We start from the raw sequence: 21,421 nt of genomic DNA on the forward strand, positions 1-21,421 counted from the left end.
ATGTTGTATTTCATCGTCTCCTTGGGGACACTGGCAGGGTCTCAATACAGTACGCAATCTTTTGAATTAGTGAAGACTGACTGACTGCTTTTGCCATAAACAATCCAAAAACCTGAAGTGAAGCCAGTCCTGCTCATTCTTTATGCAGCTTCTATTATCACTTCAGTGTAATTGATTTTTTTAAAACAAATTATCAACTTAATGTTGCTTTATGCCAATTATTTTATGCATTTGGACATTGTCACTTCAGCTTAATTTGTCAGCCTTCCTGTCGATTTGAAAATGTAGATAACTTCCTGACCATCTCATGACCTTCCACATTGTCTGTCTTATTCTTTACAGTTCAGCTTCCACAAGATGGATCTCACTGATTTTGTTTGACGAATGGAATAAAAGTTCTTCTGATGTAGGAAATGCATCTGATATAACAATATTTATTGATATGAATGTCTACCATGTAGTACATTATCACACTTGCACTGTTATTGTGATGTATTGTGTAACAGTGCACATTTAAGCAACTGTGAACTGCTTTCTGACAATGCAGCCTCTGCTGGTTTTTTAAATGAAGTTAAGTATATTCTATATATTTTTTAAAAGTCAGTCTTTTAATAGTTTATTACGGTGGCCGACAGGTGCAAATGCGCAGCAAAAGAGAAAACATGCAAACAAAAAAAAGATGCGTACAAATTAAATGCGGCAAACAAAAAGCAAATAAAATGCAGCAAACAAAAAAGAAGACACCCCCGAATGAAATTCAGCAAACAAAAAGAGAGACGCAAACAAAAAAGAAGACACCCCCGAATGAAATGCAGCAAACAAAAAAGAAGACACCCCCGAATGAAATGCAGCAAACAAAAAAGAAAACACCCCCGAATGAAATGCAGCAAACAAAAAAGAAAACACCCCCGAATGAAATGCAGCAAACAAAAAGTGTTGAAAACGGAAGTGCTCCAGACCACTAGGGGGAGTCAAAGAAAATAGTATTCATTTCTATGGGACCAGATGCAAGATTCAGAGAAAGAAATTTGAAAGAAAGTAAAGGTACGTATTACTATATTTCTTTTCAGATACGCCATCTTTTATAATATTTATAATATTATTATAATAATATAATATGTCTTCTTTTATAATATTTATAATATTATTATAATAATATAATATGTCTTTTATAATATTTATAATATTATTATAAATATAATAATATAATATGTCTTCTTTTATAATATTTATAATTTCCCAGCCTCCCCAGTGTTCCCTCGTCGCTCCCCAGCCTCCCCGGTGTTCCCTCGTCGCTCCCCAGCGTCCCCAGTGTTCCCTCGTCGCTCCCCAGCGTCCCCGGTGTTCCCTCGTCGCTCCCCAGCGTCCCCGGTGATCCCTCGTCGCTCCCCAGCGTCCCCGGTGTTCCCTCGTCGCTCCCCAGCGTCCCCGGTGTTCCCTCGTTGCTCCCCAGCGTCCCCAGTGTTCCCTCGTCACTCCTTAGTGGTTCCTCTGAGTCTCCGCCCCCTAGTGCTCCTCCCGAGTCCCAGCCTTCTAGTGCTCCTCCCAAGGCCCCCCGAGACTCCTTGTCGTCACCCTTGGCACCGTCGACTTCCGCCGGACCCGCCTCCAGGCGCCCGGCCCCTGCAACGTCCTCCAGACCTTCCCCGTGGGTTCCGCCTTTAGCGCCATGGACGTTGCCCGCCGGACCTCTTCTGTTGTTCCTGCTTTCACTGCCGTGGACAGCTTCCCTCCCTTCTGGTGCCCTCGAGTTGATTCTAGAGTTCCCCATAAAAAAATTAACTGAAAATTTTGTGGCCACAACTCCTTGATAATGGAGGCAGGGACACATGTGTGGGCCATGTTCCACACACTTCCTCCAAAATGTGTCTGAAGCACTATCTTTCATGTTGGTCAGTTGTCACTTTGCGTCCTACACTGTATTCGTCCTGTCCTTCTGTAGTTTTTTCATAGATATAGATGTACCCATTGCTGCAAATGTCAGCTCCACAGTCAATATTTGACAGTGACACCCGCTCATCCTCTGCCTTAAACACCAGTTCTCCGCACATCAGATAAGTGTAAAGGCTGCTGGTGTCAGAAGTAGTTGCCTGCCTCCAGCAAATGACGGAGGAGAGATGATATGTCTGAGTTCCGCATTTTACAGGTACTTCTAGGACTCTGTTAGGTATCACAGGATGTCTTATATCGTCCGGACTGTCTGGCCATGGCAGTATCAGGATCATCACATCAGTGTTATTGAGAAAACAATTGCTCTTTTTGTTGGACTTGCAGGTGTCGCAGCTTTCCGAAATTCTACTCCAATAACACTCCAACAGAGTTGATGTCGTGTCATTTTGTTGTTCCTTTGGTAGAGGAATGACGGGACCAAGGGTACGAATAGTTTGTAAAGACATCTGACATTGTTGACAGTAGTCAGCTGTATATAGCTTAGAGACTGTGGAGATGCCATACTGGGCCAGACAGTGTGACATGTAAAACAAAAGGATTCCTGGCTTGTCCTGATGTTTTACATCTCTAATCTTTAGTATGTCAACCAGTTCATTCTGAACAGCAAAGACTTCATGCGGTGGAAAATCTCTGCCTGGATGGTACATTGCTCTTAAAAAACACTGTGCAAATAATGGTGTCTCTGCAAAAATATCAGAAATCTCCTCCGGAAACTGAGCCACCAGCCTTCTGACAACAGACAAGTTCATTATACTTTGTGTTGTGGAATTCATCCAACAGTTAAAAAACGAGTTGGAGAATTTACAGAAGTACATGGCTGGAAAAATATTTACATCCATGCAGTCTAAACGATCAGTGTCATCCTGATTTCCATCTTCTGAGTTTTCTTCTTCAGAAGATGAGTCCTCTGACGAAGAATACTCATACACTTCTCCAAAATCTGTCCACATATTCGCAGCATTTGGGCTTCCAGAACAAACTTCCTCATCCTCAGAGGAAGCGTGAATGTCTTTAGCACAAATGCTGTCAAAATGGTTAGGATCAATTTCAGAATCATTGTTTGAAGTTTCTTCTTCTGAAGACCATTCTTCTGATGAAGAATACTCAGAGACGTCATCAAAATGTGACACAACATTTGCTGCATTTCCAAACTCAACTTCCTTAGATGAAGCATTCATCTCTTTAGAGTCCAGGTTGTCAAAATGGCCTGTGTGGTTTTGAATTCCATCCTTTGAGTTCTCGTCGACGGAAGAGGCTTCCTCTGTTGATGAATTTTCAGAGTCTTTTACAAAAGTCATTAGATTTTCCTGACTTTCACAGCTTTCTTTCACTGCTGGATCCATTTGTTCATAAGGAACATCAACAAAATCAAACCCAGAGTTGGCTTCAAATTCCAGCTCCATTTCATTAGCAGGCAGACAGACGCTTTCCATAGCAGCAGTGTCTCCAGACGTCTTAACTATCAAATCAGTATTAATGGTAACTTCCTCAACTTTAATTTCAGGAGAATCCTCTTCCAATTCTCCTGAAAATCCATTGTCTTTTGTATCATCTTCAGCCACAATGTCAAAACCAAAATATTTGGACTTTTCATCAGACGAGCTCTCTCCTGAAACATCCTTGTGTTGTACATAATTGTCGACAAAAACGTCAAATCCAAAGTACTTAAATTGTTCGTCTTCAGCTGAGCTTTCTTCTGAATTGGCACTGTGTTTTACGTCATCTTTGGTGACGATGTCAAAATCAAGGGGTTTTGAGGTTTTGGCAGGCGAGGTCTCTGCTGAAACATCCTTTGGTTTCATACAGTCTTCGACGAATTCGTCAAATCCAAAATACTTAAATTTGAGATCATCTGAGCTCTTCGCTGAAATGCCACTGTGTTTTTCATCTTCTGTGACAACGTCAGAATCAAAGTGTTTTGAATTTTTGTCTAGTGAGGGCTTTGCTGAAATGTCTTCATCTGTAATCTGATGTCCCAGCAACTTCTCTATTCCTTTGGTGACAATATATCCAATGCCCCAACCGATAGAAAAAATCATTTTGACAGCAGTTGCAATGGTTTCTAAAATCCCTGTTTGAAATCGACTCTCTCTCAAAGTGTTGTACCTCCAACCAAGTTGTAAAGCAAACTGAGAATTCTTGTATTTGGAATGATAATCACAATCATTTGAACCTTTATGACATCATCGATGAGAACATTGATGACATGATGATGTCAAACAACCCGTGTCAGGTTTTTGTTTGTTTTAGTTGCTATGGCAACACAAGGAGTTATGTATGAGATAAGACTACTCTCAATTAAAAAATGCATGTGTATACATCTAGATTTGTGAATTTAAGTTGATAAATGTGCTGTGATGATCAGAGTTATTGATAAGTGAATTTCATACATTTGCAGGCACAACAGGAAAGGGGATATGTGAAAAAAAATAAAGTTCAATAAAAAAAACAATTTGGCATATTTAAACACAATAGGTTTTGATTTCAACATTTCAACATTGTTAACCTTGATGTATTGAAGCGTTCATAAATTAAAATAAATTATTACATGTTTACGACATACACTAACAATTTCCAGCTTGCAGAGTCAATACTTCCATTGTGTCTCCATCCTGCTTTTTATTTTTGGCTGCTATTAAAAACAGCTCAACACACAAAGATCAGTCAAGTGGCTTCATTAACAGATTGCACACCAAGAATATTACAACTAGATATTTGCATTACTTAAAAATATGAATAATCACTTATTCTTACTTAGTGAATATGTAAGGCTTCATGCTGACTGCTTCCTTGCTTGACATCATGGGGACAATTCCCAAAAGTCTTTATTAAATCCCACTGACTTTCTGGAATCCTATAGAGTGCTATGGAGTAGCAGGGAATCGCATTCAATAATAATAGCTATATATTATCTAGAACTTTAAAAATGGCCACAAAGGCATTTTCTTAGGATTGTGACTGCAAAGAACCACAGTGAGAGTTTCATTATCCACACATGGCGAAAACATGGAACCAAGTGTTCTCTTGTAATCAGAAAAGTTATGGATTTGATTCGTTTCTTCTCCTGCACGTCAATGTACCTCTGGGCCAGACACCTCAGTCCTAGTTTACTACCAATCCTCATGATCAGAGTATGCCATTTTATTTTGTGCATAAAATAGCATCCATGGAAGAGAGTACATTTTCACTATGCAGAACTCAAAGGTCCACTACACATTTCTCTCTCTCTCTCTCTCTATATATATATATATCAGAATATCAGATCCTAAGGAAAATATTCAGTGGACTGATGAGACAAAAGCTGAAGGTGTGAAATTGTTAAATCTAAAATGAAGGCAGCATCTCTAAAGCTATCATTCTAGCTGCTAATCACAACATGACAGGACTTGTTACAGTCTGGAGCTACTTTGTTCCTTCAGGATCTGGCTGACTTCTAATAAATGATGGAAAAGTGAATTCTGCTTATTAGCTGGATATCAAGGGAAAATCTGTGGTTATACACAAAGTCAACATCTGAATCAAAAAAGAAAACAAAATTATGGTTCTGGGGTAATAATCCAGATTCAAATCAGACACGCCGAGAAATGACCTTAAAAAGGTCATTTCTCATATTACCAAAGGTGTGCTTTATCCCAGCACACCTTTGGTAATATTCTGAATGAAAAGGCTGATTCAGGCTGACATCATGAGATAATATCTATTATTTAGAACCCTTAACAACATCGTATGGTGTAAAACCTTTCAACAGGGTTTAGTTAAATACAGACAGAAATAATATCCACAATGAACTGACTTTACATTTTGAAATTGCAGACTGTTACCACAGCTTAGACAAAACGTAAAGGAGATGAGCTTTTTTTTTTTTTAAATATCAACTCTCAGGTATACAGTTTATTCATGGGGTTATATGATGACAACCTGGAAGTGAGACATGTCAGGATACAGAGCTTTGAATTGTGTGCAGTGCTTTTATACATCCAGCTAAATACATCACCATAACAAAATAACATCAAAACAATCTATACATTGCTGCATGTGCAATCTGCTTCTTTATAATGTAAAAGAATGAAGCTTTATAAATATGATTTTACATTGTCAGTTGATTGGAGTCCTTCCTCTAATACAGCAGTGATGCTCAGCAACCCTCCTTTGCTGTGGTTTCTAGGTGAAACTTAAGCTGCAGAATAACAGCATCAAATGCATCACAGAGTGGGAATAAAAACTGACAGCTGGCACCAAGAAGTGCTTTCTTAACACACCCAAATACACTAACGTTTACATGGGTTCACGAGTGCTGTGCCTCTGCCTACTGAACAAGCTGCTTCATCTGAACGGCGTCTACAGGAAGTAAGGGGTTGTTGTTCGGGGAGGGATGACTCTTTCGGAGTCAGGCACTGCTCTGAACAGCTTTGGCTCCCTTGTGTTTACGTCTTTGAAGACCATGATGGATGCGATGTTGCCGCAGCGGTAGCAGTAATTGGGAGCCGACCACACAGTGACCAGCTTCTCGTCAAACATGAACTTGTAGCCTTCGTGGACGAGTTGATGTGCCCTGCAGATGAGCTTCAGGCTGTTGATGTGAACAAACTGCAGAGAGAGAGAGAGATAGAAAAGCAGGAAATGTTAGCTGAATAGTTTCTGTCCTGGACTATATATATATTTTTAAAACTGACGGAAAAATCCGAAGGCCGTCTGTCATTTTGACAGATTACAATGCACACATATAAGGGTTGAAAGGCTTTCATCTTGTCAGCACAACATAGAGAAAGTCAGTTCATGTGGTAAAGGCAACATTTATTAATTATGATTTCACAATATTTCTTCTCTACTTCCACACTTGCAGCTGGCTTCTTTTCCGTCTTCCATAACTAAAGGATTCAGTACCGAGTTCTTTCACTCACTTTACAGCAGCATAGACAGCTCTCAGTAACCCCACTGCAGAACACTTAGCCTATTTTAACTCTTCAGTTTTCTGAACCCTGGTTATTACCATCCATTCATTTCAGAAATTCCACTACCTTAGTTTCAATAGTAATGAATAAACAATATTTATCTTAGCTTTTAAAAAAATATATGTTTTTTACAAAACTGTTACTACGTCATGACAATAACAGCACAGATCATTTGTTTTAAAAAGAAAAAAGAAAAGAGCTCCTCTGCCTCTCCCCTGTGGTTTCACTCCTATAGAAAAACACAGCTTGGTCAGAAACAACCAAACAGAGCCAGGAGGAGGGTCTTAGCACTGTCAATCACCCCCTATGTATGCGCTGCTCACACCCTCCCTTTTTCTCTCTGCTACACTACAAGTGGTTCACCACAATGGAGCTCGTCATTATTCCTCAGGCTAGTTAACATGGCCACCAATGACAGCGGATAAACAGTTTTCTTGTAACGTTAAGTCATTTCTCTGCCATCAGCACATTGAGCAACACATGCCCGAGCTTGATTGACAGCGCTAAGACCTTCCTCTTGGCTCTGTTTGGTTGTTTTTGACTACTTCTGCAGATGACAAGGTGAACACTGGGAGGAGGAAGAGGAGTGTTATACTGTCAACAGATATATATGTTTCCGTCCAACTGCCATGCAAATTTTGAGAAAATGCTTAAAATGTCACAAAAAAGAAAATGCAAATTAGCCGTGTTTCCATCTACTGGTTTGGAGCGAATCAACCAGGATATACAAAGAGGTACACAAGGCAGGAACAACAGTAAAATGTTCGCTACATCAGAACATGTGGCAAATGTTCTGACCAATATCTGTTATATTGTTTCTTTCTCATATTTAACTCATGAAGTCTTTTTCAGAAAAAGAAGAAAAGAATGTACTTAAAGTGAGCATAAAATCTTTTTTCTGCAAAGTTGAAGAAGTTATTCCAATTTTGTCGTTTCCATCAACCATTTCTATTGTGATACTTGCAGATAAAATAAACATTCCCTTAAAAAGGAGAGATTTGATGAGATCTTCTCAAGATTTGAGACAAGAACATAAGGACAAGTCTTATGTTGTATCCTTATTAACTCACTATTGGGCTGAATAGGCCTTCTATCTTACAGTTCTTATTGTTGTGTCTTTGTTGTCCAACTACATGATTTATCAAAGATTGATAAGCATTTGACCCATTCAGTTCATGTAATGTTTTCCACCACCTACCTCATTTGTAACTTTAGCACCAAAGAGCCAGCCGGCTCCTCTGGGGCTGATGGCCCAGGTGTCTACGTCTTCAGGATCCGACCAAACCAGGTCACAAAAAGCTCCTTTATGAGGGATCTCCTGATTTCGCTCGATGGTTCGAATTTGATCGAGGGTCTTTATGTCTGGAGAGAGGCCGCCGTGGACACACAGAATCTGCTCGTCCATCAGCTGACAGACAAGGACAGGAAACACAATCACGCTTCCTTTTCAGCTGGATGTGATGAAGCTGTTTAGGTTTATCCAAAATGAATTTTTCATGAAAACAAACATGACATATTCCATACTTACAGCTGCAACTGTTAGCATGTCGAATACTTTAGTGCAGTACCGCCAGGCATTTGCATTCCCGTATTTGGTTTGGCACTCGTCTGTGAAACATGAGATATTCCAACAGAGTTTAGTGGTGTGGGCAGCCACAGCTTGGCATTTTCTACTACACTAGCCTCACCATAAAAGCCATAGACTTGCGTAATCTGCCTGCTCTCATGGTTCCCACGCAGAAGTGTGATGCGGTCGGGCCACTTGGCTTTCAGCACCAACAGGTAGGTGAAGGTCTCCAAGCTATAATATCCTCGGTCAACAAAATCCCCCTGGAGACAACAGAGGCTGGTCACACACACTCCAAACACCACGACTCTCACATTCAGTCAGACAGAAACCAACAAACCATGAAGATGTAATTGGTGTCTGGAACCTGGCCGCCAGTTCGGAACAGCTCACACAGGTCATAAAACTGACACAAGCAGAGGAGAAATTAGTTTGGACCTTATATTTTATTTGCACAAAACACAACCAGAATTTTTTTTTTTTTTTTACAGCGCAGAACAAATGTAAAAACCCATCCTGATGAATTTACAGAAAGTTTCTTACCTGTCCGTGAATGTCTCCACATACAGTCACTGGTGTAGAAACGGGCTGAACGTTGGACTCCTCCAGCAGAAGATCACACACATAGTCACATAACCTCTATGGAAAAGAAGCACGGTCAGAGAGAAAGGCCTGCAGCTGATCAACATGTCCAGGTTCAGATGGACAAACTCTAGAGAGAAAAGGAACTGCTTGTCACAATTCCATGTTAAGGTTTATTGTTTTTGGCTAAAATAAATCCGGCAATTTAAGCACCTGAAGGGCAGTGGTGTCCAGACTCTCAGGGGACGTTATCCTTCATATTTTACTTCTGTCCCTGTTTTAACACACCTGAATGACGTGAATGAATGAATTAAATGAATGCTGCTATTAGACTCCAAACTGGATTTTCAAAATGTTGTCATGTAATTCCACTTCTAAAGCAACTATATTGGCTCCGATTGATTATCGGGTGGATTTCAAGATTTTGGTTTTGACTTGGTGAGCTCTGCATGGACAGACACCACTTTACATTTCAGAACGTTTACATCCATACATCCATTGTGGTCTTGAGGATCGATGATCGAGCCCTGCTGACTGTCCTCCATACAAAATGGAAAAGCTAAAGGAAGCAGAGTCTTTTCTTTGGCAGTGCCAAGTCTTTGGAACTCCCTTCCTCTTACTCTCAGATCAGCAGATTCAGTGGCTTTCTTTAAAGGCCAGTTAAAATCATATATTTTTAAATCTCTCTTTTTTGTTTTATACATTTGTTATTTTGTTTCTTGAAGGACTTTGTTATTCTTATCTTGAAAGGTGCTCTATAGATAAAGTTTTACTTATAGATGTTAGTGACAAGGATAATTCACGCTCTGGCTTCAGTTAAACCTTACTGTGTACAGTGTGACATAATGATATCGAACCTGTGCAGTATAACATGCAAATCCTGAGATTTTTGAAATCAGACAGTGTGTGTGTCCAAATGCAAGATACAAAAAACAGCACATATGGACAACATAAAAAGAAAAACAAATGTTAACAGAGCAGCGATAGTTCTACTGCAACCCAAACTAAATTGATCAAAGCTTAAGTGGGGAGGAACTTCCCTTTGCAATATAAGACAAAAAAGCTTAAACACATAGCCAGAATTACAATGGATCAGAAGATATCCGTGTGTTAAAATGGCCCAACGTCCGGAGCTAATGGACTTTAATTGAGCATCCACCGCCAGGATGGAATATTTGTTTACCAACGCTTCTATTCCAATAAGCCTGAGCTATTTTATTAAAATGAATGGCAATAATGTGGAAAACTTCAAGAGGAATGAATATCTTTGGAAGGCACTGTTTATCAGTGTTGTTGCTTCCATCGTATGTGACGTTCTGTAGTGCTAAAAATATGATCATGGCAGGTGGGCTAACGGATCAGATTATTATTACCGCTCGAGCGTGATAGATAGAAAGGGTTGAAATGTAAAAGAGATAGAGGAAGCAAACGGGCCAGTTCTGTCTGGCTCCAGTTTTTAAACATTCCTCAGTGAGATAAACTGTTGACTACACACTATTCACTTCCTGTCCAAAACAGCAGCCTAGCATCATCAGCTACAACAAGCTAACGTCCCCTTCTTACTCTGTTCCTGTTTACTACAAAAGAGAGAGCGCTGCTAGCCATTCTAAATCACACGTCTGTATAAAACACGTTTCACAAACGTCACATTTACCTTGAGGTCATTTTCAGGGAGGTATTTACACTGTTTGGCAATCTCCGCATATTTATCTAAATCTAGCGGCGCCATTGTACCGCGAAGAGTTGACTCTTGCGCGCTTCCTGCGACGCTCCAGCGGAGTTCCACACACCTCTTCTGTTGAGCTCTACCGCCACCTACCGTCTGCGCGATCAAACTGAACATGTAAATCTGTCAGTAAAAGTTCAATTAGAAACACCTCACATATCAAATTCCCTCTAAACGTAAAGAAGGAGATATAAATATGACAAATGAAAACTTTATCTCAAAGAGATTTAAACATGATCAATTTATATTTGATGGAGACAAATGTCATTTGTGCAAAACTATAGCACATTTATATTAAGCTCAATTAATATATATCATATAGGCTTCTTAACTTCTTATGATGTAAAATTTCATATTCTTTACACATAGATGTGACCAAAAATCTCCTTCTTAGACTTATTAAAACATTAATTGAAGAACGTTCAAAACTTTCAATTTTATTCTGGTTGTTCCACGTGCACGGTTAAAACTAAAGCGGACCGAGCCTTTCATTCGGTGGCCCCAAAGTTGTGGAACTCAGTCTTACTGACACTGTTGAGGTTTTTAAAAAGCAACTAAAAACACATTTATTTTCCGAGGCTTTTATTTATGTTTTGTGTGGTATAAAGGCTGATTTCTGTTGTACAGAATTTTGTGATTTTATGTCTATATAAAACGCTTTAGAAATAAACCTTATTTTCTTACTTTCTTTATTTTCTCACTGCATGTTTTTGTATAAGCCATTGTGATTCATTGTGTCTACTAGATGTGTTTATTTTTTTTGCCATGTTTTCACAAATGTATATTTCAAGTGCACTGGTTTTTTAATGGAAAAATTTTAAATAAATAAATAAATAAAAACAGGGCATATGACAAGAAAGGTCTTTGTAGAACAAAAGTAAGACTTAAATACATAGTCAAATAGATTGTTGGAACAGGCAAAGAATCAGAAGGGAAGGAATTCAAGTGTGTGAGATTGTATTGATATGCTGACATTGTTAGTCTCCATCTTATTCCTTTTCACCTGGGAAACATCCAATAACAACTGCAGGAAAAATTAAATACTGAAACCAGAAAATAACATCACCAAACAATCTGTAATAGAAATAAACGAGTAGTCGAACTCATGATTAACTGAATTTATCAGTAATTGTGCAAATGCAAAATAAAACTAAAGCTACTTCATCTGACACTGAGATCAATCTCAGCAATAGATTTCGATACAATGTCAAATAATTGTAATCAGCAATAGAATTATGAATAGTTATTTGTTTTATATATCCATCACAAGAAGTGATTTTCTGATCACACTAGACAATATATTGGTTACAGTTTACAGAAAAATTGTCAACTCCTTACTGATTTTTTTTGATAATCATTAAACTCAAGTCTGAGTTTAAAACTCAACCCAACACTCAGTTTGCTTTGTTGACATTTTGTTGTGCTATTTTTGATAATAGACTATGATTAATGTGTTTAACTTGTACTGTTAGATTTACAATTCATCTTTGACACACCAGATCATGAAATTCTTATCTGTAGGTTTGACTACTAGGTTGGTGTCACAGCTTTGGCCCTTCAATAATTTAGATCCTATCTCTTTAATAGAAGATTTCCATCCATCCATCCATCCATCCATCCATCCATAGTAATTATCATGACGCAATAACAGCTGTTTAATGTTTTGACCACCAGGAGGCGATATAATCCGGCTATAAAACAGAAGCCATATAAACAGTATGTAAAATTTCCTATGAGAAACAAGACTTAATTTTCACTTTCTTAAACATTAAAACGCACCAGGAGATTTTATATATATAAGCTTAAGAAATTGAAAATTAGTTACATATTTAATTAATTGTTATATTAATTGTACTGTCTTTTGTAGGAGGTTGTTTATAAGGTAGGTGTATGGGGGGAAGCATCTCTCAGACACCTTTGAAGTATTTAATTTAAGCAAACCGTTAAGAGGAAATTTCTAGTTATTTCATAATCCAACTGATTTTTAAAAAATGAAATACAAAACGGAAAAGGTATTTATAAAACAAGCCAGAACATGTCATTCCCCTGTCATAGCCTGTTGGAAGTATGTACCCGAAACTTGTGACATAACAAATAAACCTCCAGGGTAAAAAGACCTGTTCCGGGTATAAGTCAAAGTACAATAACTAGCGGGCATATTATTATAAAATACAGAAAAATAAACTGAGAAATTTATGAATGAGGATATTTAAATGAAGATGTTGGACAGTGTAGTTTGATAATCCTCTACACGTTAAAACCATGTTAAGGGATTGTCCAATCAGCAACTAAAACAACTCTGAGAGACAGTCCCCCAGTGCTCCTATTGGCTGCCGAGCCCGTCAGTCCCTGTCAGCAGCTAGGTTGCAGTGAGGCTGAATACTGTCTGTAATAAACAGCAGCGTTACACCGCCGGGGGACATCAATGGTGGAGTACGCGTTTATTCAGGGCCGGGTCTGAGGGAGACCGTTACCGGGGCTTATACATGGAGAGCTGAGAGCGAGTATGAGCTTAACGTCCTCAATGATGTACATATCCCCAGCCCTGCTACTCATTCTCTACGGATATATTGGGTTTTCGGAATCTGCCCCTCGCATCAGTCCCAGCGATGCGTCGCCTATCTCCAGCAGGAAGCCCGGCTCAGGCGGCTGGGACGCCTTTCGCACCGGCGAGCCTCGCGCTGCTTCACCCGGGACCAGAACCCTGTCCGCTCCTCCGGCTGGAATCACATCCCACCCGACAAGCCCCGGCAGCCCTGGCTCTGAAAAGGCGACCACCTTCCAGCCTCCAGCAACGGACCCGACAACCACCGCCAGTCGCACCACTGCCACCCCAGACGCTGGAATAATCTCCCCCATTAAGGAGCAAATAATAGCGCCGAGTTCCCGGTTGACCTGGAGGCGCAAACGCTCCACCGATGCTCAGACATCACTTTTTAGCCCGGAGAAGATGCTGCAGACCATGGTGTCTATGGTTTCCCAGCACACCACCAACGATGCCTGGGCTGCAGATAACGCTGATGCGTCTGTTACCTCAGTAGAGAACAGTCAAGGTGAGCGATCTGGGATGAGTTGCTGTTTTTCTTTTTGTTGTTGTTTTTTTTTTTCCCAGTTGGATTTGTGTTGCATACAGTAACAAACACGGCGCCAGTGTGTTCACTGACTCAGGCTGCTGGAGGCTCGCGCTGTCATTTTGACGCAGACAGAGACCATAAAAAGATGGCAACAATAGGCAGACCACCAGTTTCTGCACTGCACCCTTTCACATCACAAAAGCCCGCTAACTGATACATATTCCATATTCACAGGGTGCATAATGCAGGTGCTCCTGCTTGGCCTTTGATGTAATTTGCAGGCCTTTTTATTAGAAGATGAGCCACACACTACAGTGGGCTGCAGGAGGAGGGGGAGCAGTGAGGGGATGGATGGCGGTTCTGATGCTGCTGCTCGGTAAAACCTCTCTGTCCCTTCAGAAACCAAATGCGGCTGGAGAGAAAGCAGGAAGGCAGCAGGGATCAGCTGCTTCACCCTGTCTGAATTGTTGTTTTGATGGCAGGTTCAGCATCAGAACAAGGCCATCCAACCAAAATGGCCAGGCAGGCTGAAGCCATGAATGAGCAATGACAGTGGGGCCCCTCCCCTCTCACACCCCGCACACATCCCACCCTCCATGTGAATGTGTTGTTCTGTCAGCAGCAGACAGATGCTGAACGCTTTTGAACCAGAATGGCTCTTAGAGAAAATCCCACCTATCTTTTCTCTTTTTTTACTATATGGTAGATTTATCCAATTAAGCATACAGAAGTGTTTTTTTTTTTCCTTTTCTGTTTTTGCTGGTCTAAATCTCCTCATTTTAATCCTGAGATTTCTTCTGGCTAAGTAGTTACCTCAGCCCCGAACAACAGGGCTTTTAGCCACATTTAGCCATATCGTGTTTCTGTAATGGTGTTAGTGCTTTAAATGCAGTTTGTTTTCTTCCACTGTGCTTTTGTGAACCATTCTCTGTTCTGATCTACTGTTTGGCCTAAAAAGATGGAGATCTTAGCTAATGCGTGAATACCAGTGCTTGGGGTCAGTTTGTCCATTCATACCCCCATTTTGTACCCACATGTTCCCATTTTATCCCAGTCCACTTCCATATCACTCCTAACAACAATCTGTAGTTTGAACCCAGGTATGTGTCCATTGTGTTTCACTTTATTTTTCTTGGTCATTAATGGAATTGTAATAATTAATTGGGTTAGTCATGATGAATATGGAACCACCCTCAACTAATTTAGTAATCAATTAATTGCTAACTGGGGTATACAGACTCAAAAAAGGCCATTTGCTGAGAGACAACATACTCAGAGGAGTAATTAATCCAAAAGTCAACAAAAAATATTTATACATTTTGCATTTAAGGTTGTAAAGATATTTTATCCTCAAGTGGCATTGTAAAACAATGCTGCGTTACTGCCTTTTAGGCAATAAAGTATTGATTTTCTTATTTATAAAAGGAATAATTGTTTGTTTATTTGTATATTTCAATCTATTTCTAATATTGTATAATAAGTATTAAGTAGTTAAGCAAAGAAAACTGTGGAATGTGGCAATTTTAAAAATCAACTACTAAAATAATTGTTAGTTGCAGCCCTAGTCAATAAGTACTTTGATGAACCCTAGAAATAGATATTCGTAAAATTTTGCGTATTTTAATCCAGGTGTACATTTTTGTGAGGCTCTTATATTACATCATGTTTCCATTGGTTGTGGTCAGGAGCCCTGGTGGAGCCTGTTGACTGTCAGCAGATCTGAAAGATTGACCCACAATAACTAGATGACATCCTGCTATATTTTCATTGCAGTTATAAAATCAGCTCTCTTTACTGTACGGACAATTTCTTAAGATCTCTCATTGGTTCTCAGAGCAGGTATGGATTGACCTATAGTCAGTAAAACCGCATGATGTTTCCCAAACGTAATTTCAAGCCTAGTGACTGCGCCGCTATTTTTGTATTGTAGCTCAGGTATACATTTTTTTCTTTGAGAACTTTATTTGTTACTATGCAAAATTATAAACACAATCAACAGTATAGTTATTAAAAAGCGAGCTAAAAAAACTAACCAAAAACGGGTTGGTGCAGCTCAGTACGATACTTTGTGGTCGGTCGCGTTCAGGAGAGCGTTTTCACCGTCAGTTGGACTAACACCAGGCAGAAGGTGTTCAACACAAATGCTTAACACGGTATCATACTAATGCAATGAGTAACGTGACATACTAGCAGGTTTCCCCCAGTGTATCATAAGCCTGGCGGACCACCAGTCTCTACTTGCCCCTTGGATTAAGCTAGGTTTATAGCTGATGCATTGAACTGGGCACAAGGAAGTGCTCATCAATTATGTTGTCCCTCCACCTGCCTTTTGGCCTCACATGCTATTGTTTACAACTTATAATACCTGCTAGAGAAGGTATTATAAATTTTCGTAACTTAAAGTTTTTTAATAGAAAAACATGGTGGGCTGCTGGTGGACTGCCCTACTGCTTAGCAGGTTTTCTGGGGGAAACCTTGCACTAGTGTAATGAAATAAAAAGGAAATGACATCAGACTTTCATACTGATTTAGTAGGACACTCAAAGACTCTTTACAAATCAAACATTCTCATTCACACTGTGATCAAGTGTGTATCTTGTGCTTGTCACAATCAGTGACATTTTTCTGTTCCCCCAGTTAATGGACTATGTTGTGTGACAACAAAAGCTCCGCTCTAACCGTACTGTCCCATCATCCTATGGCCCTACTCTTGAAGGGCCGTGTTGCAGTCAGCTTACAGGACAGGAAGGAGGTGAACTCTGCCTCACTGCAACGTACGCATCCAGTCTGATCTGCATCAAACCTGTTGTGTAACTTTGGAGAAGCACCTCCGGATTCCCGTTATCCACCTGGAGGAGCTGGAGGTCGAGCAGGAACTGTTGTGGCTGTGCAGAATGAGACACATTCTTTGCATGTCACGCTTCTTCAGGGGTGATCACAGGCGACAGACCATTAGACTGTACGCTACAGACAGCACAACTGCCTTTGTTACATAAACGCAGAAGCTGCAGTGGAACCAGAGTGTAATCCAGGATAGGATGCCTGAGCAACATTCCAATAAAAATTCAGATGTTTTTTTTCCACCTGAACTGTTTGACTTCTTTGTCTGCTCACCGCAGAATGAAGACAAACATCGGCGCCTTCAGTTGCCACACCTAACTTAACATCAGATAAATAATAGATTACCTCTCTGTACTCTAAAGGGTTATCATCCACATGCCTGACATCACATGTTCGGGTTCAATCAACTCGGTTTGGTCTAACACGTATCTACATGGGACTAGAGATTATTCTGTACTTCAGAAAAGGTGTAAAAGCAAGTTTGACTTTTTAATTTTGCACATGAGGTTGTGAACAATGATGAGTTGTTGCTCCTTCCTCAGTCATACTGCACTTTGCTCTCTGACTGTGGCTGCCAACAGCTCCGTAACATTTGCGTCATGTTCATGTTTAGTCCATTGCTGTGTGCAATTTCCCTGCAGATATTCCCCAAAACAATGTTCCATTGTCAGAAAGGGTGAAAATATTAAGCAGCTTCGCTCAAAAGGAATGTAAGCCTGGTAGCTAACACCAACATTGGACTGTACAGGTTTATGAAGCATACTGGATTAACTGCTTACCTATTCACTGTTTACACCAGCTTCACAAAAATTTATAAATATTATAGCAAGGCTTAACAGTTCAAAATATTGAAGAAAAATCATCTTTTGACCTCACAAACAATTAGATTCTGCTTTTGACCACTCCTTTTCTTTTTCAGTCTGATCTGAAGGAAATGGTGAACTCACGCTCTCTCATGGGGTGTTTTTCTGTGTCGATGTTCTGCTGAGGCCTGATAAAGAGCATTTGATCCAGTTCAAAGTTGGGACTTCTGCCCTGTTTGCATTAAGATGAACGTTCTAACCAACCCATTGACTTATACTGTGGATTCGCTTAGTAGGTAAAAGGGACTGTGCTCATACAGTGACTTGAAATCTAAAATTCCATGATGTCAGCATATCACAAGAGATGTGAAAATACTTAATAATCTGAGCCAGGGGGAACATGTTTATTGAATAAAATTAGACAGAGAATGGAGCTGTGAAGAACAGTGCAAATACAGATGTTATGTGTATTTGCACAGATTTATTATTTCCAAATAAAACAAAATAGCTCCAAATAGATTTAGCTCAAAGAGCTCAAAATAGATATGAGCTCGATATTCGTCTCTGCAAAGTTGAATATGGCAGTTGTTAGACCTGGACAGACTATGACTGATCCAGTGGAAAACTAAACATGCAAATGTCCCATAATCAGACTACTGTTCATGAAAAAAAAAACCTTATTTATGTGCTGATGATAGTAAGCAGAATAAAGTAACACGGTCCATGTTAAATGCTGCGTTGTATTCTTTAGTGAATGACTCTTCTGTAAATCTGTGACACAAAAACTGTTTCAAAAATGCCTTGTTGTTGTGGAATACTGTGTGGTGTGGTGTTTCACTTCTATAAAAAATGTTTGGGTTGCATTGTTTCAGATCTTCTCCATACTGGTGCTACAGACACTGTTTTATTTAAAAAGGCCTCCGTAGGCCATGTTTGGGTGTTTGAACTTATCTCTGTTCATGTACCTGCAGCTCATGGTGCAGCACTCTTTAATAAACCAATTTATGCCGCTTGTCTTACATCAGATATGATATTTACATACGTTGTCCTTCTTCTTTCATTGCTGATCTCTACCCTCCGCACCAACCAGAGGCGGTGTGTAACTGCAGCAGCGGCACTGAAGGAATTTCGGATCCAGACGTATGCAACCAGAGCACGGGTCAGTGTTCCTGCCTGCTGGGCTACACGGGCCTGCAGTGTGAGGAGTGTGAGGAGGAGTACTTCACCAACGGCACCAGCGGCTGTCTGCCCTGCTCCTGCGACTCTTTCGGGGCCGTAAGCCCGGACTGTGACAGGTCAGGATGCTCTTCTTTCTTTTAACCCGAAGGCATACTTTAACTTTATCAGCATTTGTTTTTGCCAAGACCTCAGCTGTGTTTGTGCTACAGTTAACCACAATCTAAGGACAGACTGAACTAAAATATTAGCCATATCTGTATTATTTATTTTTTATAATGTGAGACATACACACAAAAAAACGCTAAATTGAACATTTATTCATTTTCAATGTGTCTACTTTGACTCTTCCTGTTGCTGTCCATCCCAGAGCCTGTATGTAGGACATTGGGTTGGGGTATGTAAACTTGTGAGCCCACAGTAGACCTGAACACAGCACCTGAAAATGAACATATGCACCAGGGTGTTTTGTTCTCATCAGCGCTTACTGAGCCGCAACCCATAACCCCCCCACTGCCCGCCCCCCAATCCGCAAACGTTACACACGCACACGCACACGCACACACACACACACACACACACACACACACACACACACAAACACCCCCACAAGAGAGCCATTTGATAGGCAACTGAATGCTAATATGACTGTTTACTATTCAACCCCAAAGGTTTATGTTCTGCAGGTGGCTGGGGTGGGGGTTTCAGGAGCACTCTAACAGAGGTTCTAGTAAAAAGGGAACAACCTTGACCTTGATTTTTATTTTATTGTGACTGAAAATCCTTGTCAGTTTTATGTTGCAGTCTTTGTTACCATTTCTCACGGTTAGCAGCTGCTATCCTTGAATCTAAGCATCCAGTAAAAATCACTAAGCTGGCTTTATCTCTTTGTTTTGAGGCTACAAGGAGTAAATAGTCACACCTGCAGTAAATCACTTTCTTTTGGCCTGTCTTTTGAGGAACTACACATTCGCTTTGGTGAACTCTCCATAGTGGATGCACATAACGTATGTTGAACTGTTGAGTATTATGTTACCAGTGTAACTATCTCAGACCTGGTTATCAAAGGGCCCGCAGGCCACATCCAGCACTTCAGATGTCCTCAACCTGCCTGCATTAAATTTGGAAATCAGAGTTAATTCATTGTGCAAATTAAATACTGCGTTTATTTGGGAAACCTGCTTTTAGTAGGAGGGCAAGAGCTGTATGCAGGCTCTGCACCAGCAAACAGGTGGAGGAGTTAAACTATGAGGCTTTGTTCACCCAGTAGGTTTTGACGCTCATTTCAGATTTATTAATTTTTTTTTCTGAAATGCAATTAAAAATTTTTGTGTGTAATTGTCCATATGACTAATCAGGGGTCTCAAACTCCAGTCCTCGAGGGCCGCAGTCCTGCAACTTTTAGATGTGCCTCTTCTGCAGCACACCTGAATAGAATAATTAAGGCTCTGGAGAACTGGTCTACACAAGGTGGAGATAATTAAGCCATTTCATTCCAGTGTTTTGTACCTGTGGCACATCTAAAAACTGCAGGACTGCGGCCCTCGAGGACTGGAGTTTGAGGCCCCTGGACTAAATGATGAGACTTCTGTGTGGATGGTTTACGTCCCCAAAGTGACCCAGATGCACAGAAGAACAACGTTAGATGTCACACAGCAACACTCTGCTGAGGGAAATAACAATAGAAGCTGCCGACTATGGACCAGCTTTAAAGTTATTGAGCAAAGGGAGCCAACAGTATCATCGCAAAATTGTAACATCATGAACAAAGCTAAGGAAAAGAAAGCCCAGCTAGAGAAATGACATTTTGTGGAGCACTGACTGCAGCTTCTGTAGAGAAGTTTGTTTGGATGTGTAGTCTGAGCCAGGTCTGGTGGATTATGATGTGATATGCTTCACTCTTCTTTCTTAATTTTATAATTATTCTTTTTAGCCATTGTTTACCTACCGAGTTACTGCGTCTGGCTTCTTCTGGTCCGGAATTATGACGCTTGTTTCTCATCAGTGAAGTAATTCAGACTGCAGACATTGTGACATAGAAGACCATGCTCATCTGTTGACCGTTTTTGCTAAAGAAAATAATTTGCAGTATGTTAAGTAAAGTTGTCATATTTTATTATTCAGTCATCATTTAATATAGTGCACGGTGATGATACAGTCTGAGTCCAAAACACACAACTCTCAGTATTCTCCTATGCTTCCATTGTTACTGTGTCTGAACTAAGCTTCCTGAGCTTTAGGGTCTTCGTCAGGTGTGGCCATAAAGGACAGTGAAAATCCATCAGCAACCATATATTCCAACTTAATATTCAATAAGTTAGAATATTCCTTTACTATGACACAGTTAAATGCATGAAACTTGTCAGTATGTGAATAATGTCAAACCTTTTGGCCTCTTGGTATGTTTTGGTATCAACCTAAGGTTGTGTTTATTTGAGATGCTCATATAATTACATAATTACATATAATGACCATATTAATGTTACTCTCAAAGAACTTTAAAGTGTCTGTAATTGCAAAAATTACATACAGTAGTCTTAATCTAATAAAATAAAAACCTGTCAGAATGCATGCATCACAACCACGTCATAATAGTGCTGTAATCATCAACTTCATGCGCTTCATGAGAGGCATGTTGCATAACAAAATGGCGTTGTGTGCTGACTTCAGTGGACAGTTAAAACAAGTGGGAGTAGCAATAATAAAAACTTTATTACTAACAGTAAAAGCTCCAACAACAATATTTCACA

The 21,421-nt window shown here is 40.0% G+C and overlaps 2 protein-coding genes across 2 annotated transcripts in view; one reads left to right on the forward strand and one right to left on the reverse strand.

Annotated features, from left to right (window-relative positions):
* Positions 1-5,633: 5,633 nt before the first annotated feature.
* LOC122827731 (serine/threonine-protein phosphatase 6 catalytic subunit) lies at positions 5,634-10,888 on the reverse strand. Its single transcript, XM_044110652.1, has 7 exons — positions 10,706-10,888; positions 9,013-9,108; positions 8,810-8,875; positions 8,591-8,732; positions 8,431-8,510; positions 8,101-8,310; positions 5,634-6,537 (listed from the first exon to the last, which is right to left on the reverse strand). The coding sequence occupies exons 1-7, from the start codon at positions 10,778-10,780 to the stop codon at positions 6,289-6,291; spliced, it is 918 nt and encodes a 305-aa protein (XP_043966587.1). The 5' UTR covers positions 10,781-10,888; the 3' UTR covers positions 5,634-6,288.
* Positions 10,889-13,171: 2,283 nt separating this feature from the next.
* si:ch211-158d24.2 (multiple epidermal growth factor-like domains protein 9) overlaps positions 13,172-21,421 on the forward strand; it is a 32,520-nt gene continuing 24,270 nt past the window's right edge. Inside the window, exons 1-2 of the mRNA XM_044110653.1 lie at positions 13,172-13,830; positions 18,586-18,790. Of these exons, the coding sequence (XP_043966588.1) occupies positions 13,284-13,830; positions 18,586-18,790 (752 nt within the window). The 5' untranslated portion in view covers positions 13,172-13,283. The remainder of the gene's footprint in view (positions 13,831-18,585; positions 18,791-21,421) is intronic.

Source organism: Gambusia affinis, linkage group LG03, assembly GCF_019740435.1.
Source record: "Gambusia affinis linkage group LG03, SWU_Gaff_1.0, whole genome shotgun sequence".
Taxonomy (NCBI): Eukaryota; Metazoa; Chordata; class Actinopteri; order Cyprinodontiformes; family Poeciliidae; genus Gambusia; species Gambusia affinis.

Coding starts and splice junctions, on each gene's coding strand:
- LOC122827731 (XM_044110652.1), bottom strand. CDS start 10,780: ATGGCGCCGCTAGATTTAGATAAATATGCGGAGATTGCCAAACAGTGT. Junction 9,109..10,705: donor TCCCTGAAAATGACCTCAAG/GTAAATGTGACG, acceptor TCTTTTCCATAG/AGGTTATGTGACTATGTGTG. Junction 6,538..8,100: donor GTGCTAAAGTTACAAATGAG/GTAGGTGGTGGA, acceptor CTCTCTCTGCAG/TTTGTTCACATCAACAGCCT.